This window comes from Brachyistius frenatus, unplaced genomic scaffold, assembly GCF_029030835.1.
Source record: "Brachyistius frenatus isolate BFR_SWC_R1_liver_20210118 unplaced genomic scaffold, ASM2903083v1 Contig_233, whole genome shotgun sequence".
Taxonomy (NCBI): Eukaryota; Metazoa; Chordata; class Actinopteri; family Embiotocidae; genus Brachyistius; species Brachyistius frenatus.
Genome location: NW_027210832.1, coordinates 297,126 through 311,955, shown reverse-complemented (window position 1 = coordinate 311,955; position 14,830 = coordinate 297,126). Strand labels below are relative to the sequence as shown.

Here is a 14,830-nt window from a genome sequence, read left to right as displayed (position 1 = left end):
GCTCTGCCTCCTCTGCTCACTCAGTGATTAACATGAATAAAGCCAGGCTGACAGGCTGTATCTGCTCCTCATGTTTATTTAATCAGGCTAAATGTTGTGGGTTCTTATGTCTCATACTGAATATGTTTGTTTTTCATTAAGTCCTGTGCTCAGCTGGCGTCGCTGCAGTGAGCCTCTTAAAACACATACTGGAAACACACGTAATGCACACAAGCACTCAGACATATGTTGTGTCATAAATACAAACGCACATGGATACAGATCTGTTGACTTTGGTGCTCAGTGAGATTTCTTGTTGCCAATATAAACACTATTATAACATTAATAGTAACATAACATTATAGAAATAACAATATTCTCATCATTTCGACAGACCTAATGTTACATCGTCACTCTAGATGTTTCTTATTTGTCGAGACTGCACGTTGCGGCCACAGTGCAGCCATTTGATTGCTATCTTTGATGCGATATGTGTGGCCCACGCCGCTTTGTCTTATTTGGACAAATCAGTTGCGCTTCTCTCGGAATGCGTGATAAGACTGAAAGATACGGATTGAAACAAGTCGCTGAGATCTCCCATTGCTCCGGCTCCCCTCGGTCCGGTCTGTATCTGAATTTGTTTACCAGCCACACACAACCAGGAAATCAGATCTTCATACACAGGATATCCCCTCGTCTTTTTCACACACCCTTCTGACTCAAATGCAAAGACAAACCTTTGCTGTAAAGAGATTAGTGCCAGGTGGGCTGAGTGTCTCGTATTTGTGAGAAAAGTGAGCATTTTTCAAGTGGATGAATTTTTTTTAAGATCCTGCTGTTGTTGTGAGTGCTATCATGAGAAAGAGGAAAACACTACAAGTAAACAAACAATCGTGTAGATAGTTATGTTCGTTAGGGGAATAATGTAGCGTACACCTAAAATTTCGACTAGCCTCAGACAACTCAAAACCATTTTCCCCTTCTTCTGTGTAGAATTTACAGTCACGTGTGCCTGAAAACACAAAGCAGCTGTGGTTATTTTGTGAGTACCTGCATTTGTTTTGAAGCTCTACAGAAGGTAGGCAGACTTTTGGACTTGGAGGAAATAGCATGGAGAGGTTCCAGTTCTGACATTTTGCTTTGGTTTTCCTGGAGACACATTTTCAATTGGTACATGAGCAAAAGAAACATAACTAAAGCCATACCAGCTCTGACGTTTCTGGATTAACAAAGTCCACGCCAGATGTTGGGGGGACCAGCACATGGTCTTAAACAAGATGTACATGGAAAAAGACTGAAAATACTGAATCAGTGGAGTTCTACTATTACAGCAGGTACACGGAAAGAGGTGCCATGCAACATAAAGGCACCTGTCACTTTCCATTCATAGTCCAAGCTGTATTTATTTATCTTTATTTTATTTTTATTTTTATTGTTTTTGTGTATATAGTCTCTGTGTGCGTATTTATTCTTTTATTGCTAATTTTTTTCTAAAATAATGATTTACTTTTTGTATCTATCTTATTTCGTTTATTTCATACGTATTTATAAATTTGTTCATACTGTGTACATGCTGCTGTGACAGCTAAATGTCTCCACTGGGATTAATAAAATATAATCTAATCTAAAATGAGGCAATTTAAAGGTTCTGAGACTGCCACAGCGCCATGAATGGCGATGGAGCAGGGGCAGACTATAACCTCTGAGTAAGTATTCCAGGGTTTGTTGCTTGATCAACATCAGCACCTGAGTTACACATGTTTTTGCGGCCTCTGGTCTGAGTGCTTCTGCAATTTTCTCCATGCACCTGAAACTTGATGAGAGAAGCACATTTGTCACGTCGTGTTTCATCGCACCACAGTTCAGATCGTTTGCACCGAATGTTGTCTCTCCCCGAGAACATCCCAGTTGAACCTGGTGTTGACAGTCTGACCCTGGCTGAGTCACTAACATTAAGTTCATCTGTGAACGCAGTTGATGTTCAACAGTGCACAACCCCTCAAACGTCAAAGAAAGCCCACCTGGCTTCGATCCTGGCCCGGTGCACTTTTTTCGGTCTTTATAAGTGATGTTTTGCCTCTTGGAAAGGCGAATGTCACTCAAAACACCTCTTCGGGCTCATTACTTCACTGTACTCCATCTAAAGCATTTGAAGGGTCTCGGTTGATAATTTCCCTAGTTTGAGACAAAATTACAGATGCACCCCAGCGGTGGTCACAAAAATGTCTGTAGCTCAGGTGTTGATATTGATCAATGGACAAAACTTGGATTAATTACTTCTAAAAGTGACAGCTTCTGTGCACTTCACATTACTGCGCACCATTTGCCTGCAACATAGGAAGTCTCAGAGCTTTTTTGATCGCCCCTCATATGTGGAAATTAAGAATAAGGAGAAACCCAACATCCACATTGACCAAGAAGCAGCTGGTAGTCCAGTGCTCCAATAGATGGAAGCTACTGTCACAGCTGGCAATTAAAAGGCTCCATCAGAGTGTGAAGAGCTGACAGCGATACAGGAGAGCAGTGTTAAAAACCCCACCACCAGTCATGACAGCTGCATCCACTGAGCTGATTCTACTTGCTAGCCCTACTACCATCATCACGGAAGCCATTGAACTCGTATATGCCACTGCAATAGTAATCCTACAGATACTTGGGTATAATATCTACGATGCAAGCATGCAGACTGTACCCACCGCTCCTTCTGGATGAAGAAGGTAATAGTGCTTCATTATTCCCTGGCAGCACAAATGAGTGAGCTGCTAACAATAGGCACTCATCCAGACTGGCTAACACAGGGCTGGACAATCCTGATCACAAAGGGTCCAACACAGTCCAACTACAGCCGGTTACTTGCCTCTCCACACGACATTGAAGTTCCTCTCCTCTTGTCACTGTCGCTTTTTACCCAGCCCGTCCAATCACAGGAAAACAGAGGCTAGACAAATGCCACAAAACCCTAACATCACCCTGCATACACCCCAAGACAAATGGAGTGACGTTCCTCTGAGCTGATGGCCTCCAGGTAATTTGTGGCTCTCCTTGGAAAAAAAAAAAAAAGCAACACCTCAAACTGTGTCCCGTTCATATGAAAGTACTTCTTCAACTGGGTTCTGTCCAACTTCAGCTCTATAACCAAATGCGGGAACTCGTCGAGATGTTTCCTCGCACACAAAATCTCTCCGATGTCTCTCCCAAAGGCAAAAGCAAGTACTGACATTTTTACACCCAGTATTTGTTGAAAACACAACACAAAATATCTATACAATTCGGTACTTTTAACAAATATACTGACCATTACTGCTGCATATACTGATAATATACCAACCAAAGCGTCTCAGCTGAAAAACCCTGCGCCTCCAAAGTGCTCACAAGCGCTCCCAGCCCGGCGTTTCCAGAAGAGCGCCTGGTGTTTTCAGCCATGAAAAAACACCTTCAACAAGAAATCAATGCGCTTGTGCAAAAAATAATACTGAAAGCTGACTCATAAGATAAGTCACCAGTAAGTGTGTCATACACCAAGGTGTTGCACTGTCCCTGCTGCTGTTCTGCATTGGCTGTACTTAGTCACAGCAGTTGTTTGTGTTGAATGGAAATGTCAATGTATCATCACGTTCACGCCAACATGCTGACATTCGGCAGGAATAAGGCTTATCATGCTCACCATCTTAGTTTAGTCTGTTTGTGTACTTAATAGTATTCAAACAGACAATATTAACATTTTAGAACCTAGCGAGAGTATTTTTATGTTCTTGAAAAGGTCTTGTGATTAATCCACTATGAAAATTGTTACTAAATGTCAGTCGATTAATCTCATGCAGACCGTAATTGTGTTCACCAAATGTCATTCAAGTATTGACACATAAATCCTGACAAATGTGGTGGACTGACCCACCAGCAAAGCACAGCAAAACAACTGAGTTCACAGTAAGCTTTTGTTCATAGGATAAAAGGATCACAGCCTGTTCAGAACTGGTTTTTGTAACCAATTATATATTATAATTGTACATTGGAAAATAATGGTTTCAACAACAATACATGAGGGAAAATGAAAGTGGAAATTTTGTCCTTTTTTCAGTGTCCTCACTGCTGGACTGTCACAGTTATGTGGTGATGTGAGTGCTGGTCATATTTGTATAGAAAAGGTGAAGCTTCTTCCTCAATTGGTTTAGTATTAAATCTCAAAATATGAAGTAGACCAACTTACAATGAAGCACTGTGTTTAGAATATTGTGCCAGCTGGCTCCAACAGCAGCCCTAAGACATGCACCTTAGCATAAATACAGTTAACCTTCTTAAACTCACACTTTAACATTTCCGCATTTAAAACTGCTGCAAAGCTGGAATTAATTCATTCAAATTTGAAAGCATAGGAATTCTGCCTGAAGCATTTCCTCAAAGGCTTGCCCACCTTCTTAGAAAATTCGGATGTAAATGCAGTTGGAGTGTTTTGTTAACTCTCAGTAGATTTTTGAATTGTGTATTTTTCCATTAATTTATGTACCACACAGTTTTTATTCACCACCTCTAAAGCAGCCCAAATATGGTTGATTTGAGTTAACAAGACTGCTACGTTCACCTAACCAAAAGTTAATAACATGTTTTTTTGTGTGAAATCCTGATTTCTTCCCTTTAATTTTCCATTTATTTTGTCAACTTGCTGGATTTCTTTTGGGGGTTTTTTGTAGTAATTTGCTCTTTCCCTGCAATTCTTCTGTCTCTCGCAAATCTTCTCTCATTCTTGTGTTACAGTTGTTCTGCTTAAGCAGCTTATTATTTCCCTGCTTGAACAAGAAACAGTTATTCAAGATGAGTAAACTAAAGACTCAGTGAAAAGACTCCAGTATCCATGGATATCCCTACGATTGTCCGAGTGCTTCTGTGTTCAGTGTTCTGCACTAGAGAACATGTTTTTTGTTGTGTTGGCCACAGACACATTTGGCAGTATGTTTAGTCATTTACGCTGGCTGTAGTTTCATCTTCAAGTCAAAGAAAAGTTTTTTGGTTTGAAAAGATAACAATTACTGTGATGTTATTTATTGGCAATAATTTGGGGTTTAAAATTTAAAAACAAAATGAGAAACATTAAGCCAGTTTTTACAACAATTGTATGCAAAGTCTGGTCAAACAGTTCTTTTCTATGTCTGACTTTAGCTCTGAATGTTATGCCAGCTGTCTTTAATCTAAAAATATACCATATCAAGCCATCTGGAACACAAATCTAATAGTGATTTTTGTTGTTGTTGTTGTTGTTCCTTTATAACACAAGAATTGGATTAATCCTGGTAACACAAGCCCAGTTTTGTGTACATTACTGGGAAACCAAGTTGTGCTTTTGCTTTTTGTGTTTTTCCCATTTGGGTTTGGGCTGTCATACTAAATCATGTAGAGAGAATATATAAATATAAGCAAAACCATACAGTCAAATTTGAATAGGGTGTGTAAATCTTATCACCATCTATATTGATGTACTTTCTTTGCTGGCTTCTTTGTAAATTGGAGCAACAACCTCTACAAGGAGAGAAAACTATAACAGGTTTAACATTAAGTGTCACTGCTAAGTCATAATATAAAACCTAACAAACATGCATTAATGAAATGTAATGTAACCGTACTTTAATCTTAAATCCTCATAATGCCTCTGCAATTAGTCTGCATTTTGCAAGATTGTTATGAGTTGGTGAGTGTGTTACTGCAGTATCCTTCTTACCTGTGTTTGAACCATTAAATTACACATGAAGTAGATCAACTGCTCTAATCACACCTGTAATTGGTTACATCACCGCAAACAGCGGCCGTGAGTTATCCGGCAATTTGTTACACCCAACACTTAGAGCTTGCCTAATGCTATTTCACACCCACTGGAAATGTGATAATCAGGTCAAGGACTCACGGAAGAAACGAGAGACAATTCACTGCTCAACTTAACTAGGTAACTGGAGTTAATATGCACTGGTGTCCTGGAGTACCCCGTGAGGAGAGATTGTACTTATCAGTCTTCATTAGCATTCATTAGATCTCCAGTTATTGCTTGCTTTGTTGTTATGTAGAGATTGGAGATGTGTATTTTGTGTGCGTGCTTGCTGTTGTATTTTGAGCTCAGTGTTGAAGCAGCAGTGTCATGGGAAGTCAGATTCATTAGGCTTCTGGTGTGTTTGAGTGTCCTCGCATCCTTTCCTCTCTGTTGGGAGCACCGTTTTTGTAAACTAATTACATGTCCTCCATAAGACAAGTTGATCAGACTGTGTTCAGCCTCTCGCCGGCTGGTCACTCTGGTGGCTGAAATGCTGACTGTCTGCAGCCTCTTCAAGGTGTGAGCAATATCTCACCTGGGCTGGGGTGTGACGTTTTAGTGACATTTTTGTAGCTGAGTTAAACCAACCAAAATGCTAACGCTATGCATCAACATGTTAAACATGATGCACACATACAGGATGGTACACATCACGGTATTAAAGTATGATCTAGATACATTTCAAAAGTTCACCCCTGGGAATACGATGTGTCCTACTTACTGGAAAAAAAAAAAGTTTGTGAATGTGTACCAAAGTTCAAGTTTTCACACCACGCCTGTGTGAGCTGCATACTGGACTGTAAATGACTCCCAACCAAATTCCACAAAATCCTGCTTGTATCTTAAACTGAGATTTAAACAACTGCATGATTTCTAGAAGTAGAAAAGTTTTATATTTGTTGAAAAACAGACATGTCACTAGAGAGTTAATTGAAATGTATTTCTGTTCCACACATTGTAAACTGTTGGACGGATACCTGCAGACATTCATTGTGACTAAATACCACATTTTAATTACTTTGTACTCTGACAATCACAGCAATGAAAGCTAGTGCAGAGTGAGCCATACTGAGCAATTACTTTCCCTTTCAGTGTCATAAGGCGCTGAAATAAGGAATTTGTCTTGCTATTGTTCAGTGAGCAAGCAAGACATATTGTGCATAATTTATTCCAGGCAATCAGCTGGTTTGGAGGCTTAGAAGCATGCAGAGGATTGGCACAATGGAAGCTCTCTCAGCCCCATCATAACTTTGTCACTTATTCTGTGCGCTGACAATGCATGTCATGTTGCATTATTTGCCTTGGATGAGTGTGGGCGGAAAAGGCAAACAAGATTAGGTGATGCATGCACTTGTTTTTCTACGAGTGAATCAAGGCCTTTAGAAATGGTTTAGTGAGTCACTGCCAGTAGCACACCCATCAAACTCATCTTTCTGACAGCAGTGTGCATATCCGTAACACCGGTAAAGGAACTCTCTGCAGGCACACTAACGTTGCTTCGAGGTGGTCCATCAATGAGCAACTGTTGCTGCTTGAAATGTGGTGAGTTTTTTTCCTCATCAGTGTTTTGTGGAAAATCTGCCTCGGTTTTATTCCTCATACACCACCTCCGAAGCTCCCTGTGGTCTTTGTGGGCTGTGGAATAAATCCTGGACTGAGGCAGGGTTTGGTGGGCTGGTGCAGAGTCCAGCAGTTTGAGTGCTGCTTAGCAAATATAAACCATCGCTAAAGATGTTGTTGGACTTGGATTATTTTTTTTATTTTTTTATTATTATTATTTTTTTTTATTAAACTGGACTGAAACAGAGTAGAGACAAATACCCAATATGCTTGAGGTGATTGTGAGAGGTCAGTGGCAGAGGATGTATTCAGGTCTTTAACTACTGTAGAAATACCAACACCCTGATTTGCAATACTATTAATAATGCAATACTAGTGCAATGTTTAAAATCTTGGGTGAAAGTACAGGAGTATTAGGAGCTAAATATTTGTTGTATCACAAAGTACTCAACTGGTTGAATGATCAAGTGTAATAATCGTTTACATATTATTATGAATGCATTGTATTGTATATTACATATTGATTAAATGCTCCTGGTTACTTTTCACTACTGGTGTCGCTTCATAATCCAGTTTAACCTTAATTAAGTGTATTAAACCTCATACACACTTTATAATGAATAAAAACACGATACATTATACATATCATATCTCCTGACTCATGTACCCCTTCATCAGTGGTGTAAATACAAACTATGAACTTCCTGTTATTGTTGCAGGGTATTGACATGTTATTGGTGCAGCTGTGGTAGCATCACAGTTCCATACGGACGGCTCCTCCCCCAGCTTAAATCTTCCTCCCTGACTAGTTACACTAATGTGTCTTTGGTGCAAAATGGAGCAAAACAGGTCACTCAAATAACAAAGCTGATTTGTTCCATAACAGATCTGTTTCCTGCTCAGATATCTGCCTTACACGTAAACACAAGCTCAGCATAATTTCCTACTCATCTTTATTTTCATCTCTTATACTTCTGATCAAGATTGAATGGTTGTTTACAGTCTGACAGTGTGATATAATCCTGCAAAACCATAATGTATCTCTCAATTTATCATTGTTGTAGTACAATGGATTTCAAACAAAGCCCAGAATGTCTACAGGTAAAAAAAAACAGGAAGCATGGTATATTTTAAGTACAGATGAAGGACAGCAGCAATAATGACAGATGATCTCAGGGATTTTGTAACGGTATTCCTTTTAGGAATCCTTTGCCTCACTGTCCCATCAAAGTCCTGCAATAACAAATGGTGTATGGACAAGTTAGAGTCCAGAGCACACACGGGCAAATATGTGGCCTGAGAGTTGGAACATCTCAATCTGGCCTGCAACGTCCTCAAAGGAAAAATGACCCCTAAAATTCAATAAAAAGCAGCATAACAGTGATGAATCGTGAGGCGATGGCTCTGTATTACTATTTAATTGAATTCCAACAGAGGGCACTTTGTTGCCAAGTCTAATTTGTAGTTTCTTAAAATATGAATGAGGATGGTGATAGTTACTTAATGAGTTGTTTTTCAATACATTAATGAGGATTTCCTCTCTTTCTTTCTTCCAAAACTCTGCCGTTTTGAACAGTGGGCACTTTGTAACTGTGACCAGCTGACTTTGCCACTAGCTGATTGGGAGTTGAAGAAGGTGATGTGCCTTACGTTCTAAAACTGTCCACTGTCAATAATACAAGCATTTAAGACAGGAGCTCAGCTATGTGAATAAATGGTACAGATGGACACTTTCATTTTTTTCAAAGTAGCTCTCAGAGGAAAAAAGGTTGGAGACCCCAGATTTAAGATGTGTTTGTTTGGACTAAGTGGAGGACACACTGTCCTCTCCATCGATAATGCCATGAAACTAGTGTGGCTATGTCAAAATATTGTTTGTGATTAAACAAATAACTGAAAACTGCTGTTGTTTTTAGCATCCTGTTTGCCAAATGATGCGTGACACATTTTGCACAGTCACTGGTTTAAATCCAGAGGGCATCCCAGTTTGCTCGCTCTATTATTCTTGCTGGCCTCATGACTGTGTAGATGTAAGTTAAAGGAAATTGGCAAAAAAATAAATCCAACCAAAATATGACCAAAGATTTGGAGGGACTTTTGTTCTGCTGTCCTTTGTGAAAGAAAATCTTGTGATGCCAAACTGTCTCCAAAGCCTTTCTGCACGATTGCCCCTCAATTTAGAGCAAATTCAGTGCACTGCTTATTGCGGAGTAGAGATTTGCTATCTGTCAAAATCGGGTTTTATGAGTAGGTATTCATCTTTTTTTTTTCCAAGAGCTCAAGTGCGCTAATTGGCAGGTTTTCTCAGATATAGAAATTTAATGAAACATTGATTTGACTGTTGATGAACCATATAACTGCAGGTCCTTGAAGGTCAGTCGTATGGCTGATCCATGCTGTAAAACGCCTTACCGGCATGAATATAAAATGCTTGTTTTGGTTCTAATGTAAGCTCTCTCTTGTGCTGTTTTTCCTGTAGAAGAACATGACACTGAAGCCCCAGGAGAGCAGAGACAACCAGGCAGGGCCCCTGCACAAGAAAAAGCCTTCCAGAGTCCCCAATGGACTGCGCCTGGAGCCCTGCAAGAACAATTACCACCACCACCAGTCGTCAGACCAGGAGAACAACCCACGCCTAGCACACACACAAGGCAAGAGGAAGAAGAAACACCTGAACAAGAAACACGCAACGGTGAGTCGAAGATATTTTCTTTTCTGTGGCACAGTATTGGGGTTGTGACCACATCATGTGTGGATTTAATTGTACAGTTATGGATTAATTGGTTGGCACCCTCACACGAAAAAGAACGAAACCAAATTTTTCTCTGAAACAACTTCAAACTGACCAAACCAAACAGCATCCTATCTTGTTTATTCCATACTTATTACAAATCGGATTTAGATTTTTGATTCAAAAGAGTTTTTTAAGTGCTAAAACAAATGAAAATGTCATGGACAAAACTGATATGATCCTTAACCTAATATTTTGCTGCAAAACCTTTAGAGGCACTCACTGCAAACAAGCATTTCTGTTGTTCTTAAAGAGACTTCTGCACCTGTCAGCTGAGAGTTTGGCTGACTCTTCCTTAACAAACTGCTCCAGCTGGCTCAGGTTTGAAGAGTGCCTTCTCCAGACTGCATATTTTCAATAAATGTTTGATAGGATACAGATCAGGGTTCATAGAAGTTTTTTTCAATGTTTTTTTTTGCCATTCTGGGGTGATTTTTAGCAGTGTTGTGGGTCATTAACACATAAACACAAACGCCACTCAGAACACCGCTGCAGGCTTTCTGAAGCATTGAAAAGGTCTCCACTAACGATTTCTTAAGTTTGATAGAGAATTGGTTGTGTGCCTTCTGTATGGAGAAATCGCAGATGTGCCTGGACCAGTAGTCCCAAAAACGTGTAGCTCAGCTGCTGTTTTTAATAAAGTGACGTAACTTTGAATACTTACTCACACATGTTATAACTTTCCCCTGCTTCCTGCATGTCATGGTGGTATGCACCATCTGTGCACCATAGGAACATCAACCTGCTTTGAGAACTATAGTCTATAGTCTTTATGCCTTCATGTTATAGAACACATGTTTGTCTATAATTTGTTTTCTGATCATCTCAAACAACTCACTGCTTTCTCTGGTTGATGTTTAGTGTGGTGCACATGATGAGACGTAGACATTTAGGGCGGCACGGTGGTGCAGTGGTTAGCATTGTCGCCTCACAGCAAAAAAGGTTCCGGGTTCAAATCCGGTCCTGGGCCTTTCTGTGCGGAGTTTGCATGTTCTCCCTGTGCTTGCGTGGGTTCTCTCCGGGTTCTTCGGCTTCCTCCCATCATCCAAAAACATGCACCTCAGGTCAGGTTACCTGGCGCCGCGCTAGTGGCAGCCTGCTGCAGCATCTCCCCCCTGAGAGCCCCCCTGCTGTAGTGAAGAAATTTCCCCTCGGTGATTAATAAAGTAAAATAACAGCAGAACGACTACTTTTCTCTATTTAAATCGTCTTAATGACTGATTACAAGGTTGAAGACATGTAATACTAATTAACAAAATCTGTTGGTTTGAATATATGATCCAATTATCTATAATCTTTTTTACGGGTACCAACAAATCTGTCAAGGCCCTTTTAGAATAATCTTTGTAGAAGAAGCAATAATTAATCTCTTTTCACACTCGTTTCTTTACTCTGTGACATACCAAAGGCAACCAGGAATACATCAGACAGCTGCTTTTCTCAATTTCTCAACTACCTCAAAAGGTAGTTGAGAAATTGCTCTGTAATTATTTAATTCTGAGTGATCTACTGAGTACTATTTCAATGAGCTGTTAAACGTAGCAACAAATTGATCCATGGCTGTAAATGTTATATTGCATTTGTGTTCAGAGCTGTGATATATATGGATTCAGCTTTTTTTGGCATCCTGTGAATTCAGTGCGTGGATGCTATGAGCAGAGAGCGTTGTCAGGTAAATATCAGACACAAAGTTGGATCCTTTTACTTTTCCATGATGCTGAACAATATTTGGAAAAGAGTTTTCTTCCGGATGTCACAGCTACCGGATCCCCCCAATGTAGCTTCACGTTTACATATTATTGGTGTTTACAGCTATAGTGTTTGTTTGATGTTAGCCACTGTGTGTGTCAGTGAAACATGTTTTAAATATCCTCACAAGGTTTTAGTACATAATCTCACTCCATGTGGAGGATGTTTTATTATGATTACAAACAAGCAGAGTTCTTCTGTGTAAAAGTGACAATAATCTGGAACACATTTCTGTATTTCATTACAATTTCATTGTAACTTTACAAAAAAAACGCCACCACATGCATTAAAGCACTCCCATGGTGAGTGCTTTAATGTTTTATGTTTACTGGTGGAATGTGTATGATGAGTCAACATGCTCTACTGGTGTGAAATATAGCTTCTACGTTATGTGAGCGTACATCACTGTGTCTCAACATATTTTTGTATGCAGCAAGGTGACAAGGTCACTAATGAATATTTATGGTACCTTCATTCTCCGCCAGCGAGATATCTTTTACAGCACTACTTTCTGTTTATACACACACACACACACACACACACACACACACACACACACACACACACACACACACACACACACACACACACACACACACACACACACACACACACACACACACACACAAGCAGAGACTCTGGGGTTATGCTCTGCCATTTATCTAGAAAAGGGTCAGTCTTGAGCTGCATATTCAAGGACATGTTTGTGTGGGTCTCTGCAGGACAAGCAGGCCCAAGGAAAAACAAAGACATAGATCCACTATTTGCTTAAATGTACACTACACTGCTGACTTCACAGTAGTACAAGTGCTGATAACTCTTAATATTGGTTTCACATTTGACCTGTTGGTCATTGATTTGTAAAACCTACAAATTTAATTCAACAAGATGACTTTGTTGTAGTTAATTGTAATTATTAATTACCATCATTTCTACGCATTGGCCATATCCTCTTTTGCTTTTTCTGGGAATTTCGATTAAAATCTGCTAGAACTTTAGGTTCATACTCTTAAAGTCCTCAGATTAAGAAAACCTTTCAAACACAAGACACTTTGATTATCTACGACACACCGCAAGGCAGATTCATATCCCTACAAATATTTGTGCTTTTTGTACCAGGCAGTTTAGCAGTTATGGCTTGTTGAGTTTGTCCTGTGCTACAGAAAAGATGTCATGCCAGTTTTCATTTTTAAGAAGTGGTCGTTTGATGCAGCATCCAGCACTGTAGCCGTTCGTCTGTAGGCTTTACAGCAGACTTCTGTGGTGAAGGTCACCACTACTTCCTGTGTGTCAGGTCTGTTCCCTGTACTGGCTAATGGACAGATGGTGCTACCTGCCATTTCCACGGTTGTCTTCCACTGCAGCGATGGCTGTGCAAGCAGTACAGAGAGGACCACATGGAGCCATGTGTCCTCAGTGAACTCTTCCACCAAGTGTACTCTGTGTATTTAAAAAAAAAAAAAAAAAAAAAAAGATGTTCATCTGCTCTGTTGTATTGAAGCGTGTCGTGTGTGTGTGTGTGTGTGTGTGTGTGTGTGTGCGTGCGTGCGTGCGTGAACATGTAGGACACTGTGGCTCCGCTTGCGTCTCAGTCGTGATTGTTGTTCGGGTTATTGGAAGAATGAGTCCATCCCTGATCCCCTGAGCCTGATGCTCGCAGATACATTCACACACATGTAGGCTCACACACACAAACACATCTACCACATTCTCACCCACTGTGTTTCTCGCCTCCCTCACCTACTCACCCACATATGGGCTGACACACAAACACATGACTCTCCACACACAACCGAGGAGGCTCGGTCATGATTGCAACAAGCTGCAGATTTACCAAGCACAACTATTATCTGTTCTTTGGCTCCACTAAAAATAAATGTTAAGTCATTGTCCTCACACAAGGTTACACTTTAAATGTCAAAGGTCTGTCTCCAGATTTAAGTTTCCATTTAGAATTGCTAGTCAGGTGAGAAAGCGCCTGTTATCAGCACTTTTTGTTCGCTCTGACTTTAAGCAGAATGAAGGAGGGAGAGAGAAAGAGAGACAGACAATTCAGGATTGAATACAGCAAGAGGTGGGTTTTTTTCTTCCCTTTATTTTTGTTCCCCTTCCAGCCAAGCTCGCAGATTGCAGCAAATGTTTTCGATCTCTGGCACTGACCCAATGTACTGAACTATGAGATATTGTAAGCTCCAGGGGGGAAATAGAGAAATGTTTATAAGTGCCTCTGACATATCGCCTCACAGTGAAAAAAGAGCCGAGACAGAGGAAGCTTCAGTGGAGATAGATGGGACTGCAGTACCAAGCCACAAATTATATCCCTCTCCGACTCTTCTCTTCTTTTATCATAATGGCGGGAACTTTTTTTTTTTCCACCGGTATGCTGTTGTTTGTCACTTCTGCCATATCGTGTTACTGATCTGGATTTTAAGAATGGGCATGGAGGCTGTAACTGTACCAAAAACAAAAGTAGTCAGAGACCTTTAAGGTCAAGGAGTATTGAACCAACTATTGTTGTGTGTGGTCAGTCAGCTTAAGGTCGTGTGTTCTTGTTTTTGTGTGTCTACATGCCAACAAAAAATTCACCAACATAGGTTTTTACTGCATTTCCTTCTCCTGCTCTCTCTCCACATTTCCTCTCTTTCTCTAATGAGCTGCAAAAATGAAAGGAAACTGGTAAGAGCTGATATACTGGACGTGTGTGAGCTAGCCTGCATACCTTTTTATGTGATACCAAATGTGGTTGCATGGCGACCCTGCTTGTGTGCACTGGGTTGTTTTTATTGTTGTTATGCAAATTCACAACTGACTTTTACCCCGACTTGCCGTGAATGTTGTACAGTGGAGAAAAGTGTTTTGCAAACAGGGAATATCAGAGAATACAGAAAATGTCAGCGGATATTATAGTGAGGTCTCATGTGAGATTATAGCAGTTTGTTAGTAAACATCTGTGGTTT

The 14,830-nt window shown here is 40.2% G+C and overlaps 1 protein-coding gene across 1 annotated transcript in view; it reads left to right on the top strand.

The window, feature by feature from the left end:
* The window catches only part of auts2a (activator of transcription and developmental regulator AUTS2 a), a 302,247-nt gene that overhangs the window by 64,252 nt on the left and 223,165 nt on the right, over positions 1 to 14,830 (top strand). Inside the window, 1 exon segment of the mRNA XM_069720115.1 lies at positions 9,813 to 10,025. Coding sequence (XP_069576216.1) covers positions 9,813 to 10,025 — 213 coding nt within the window.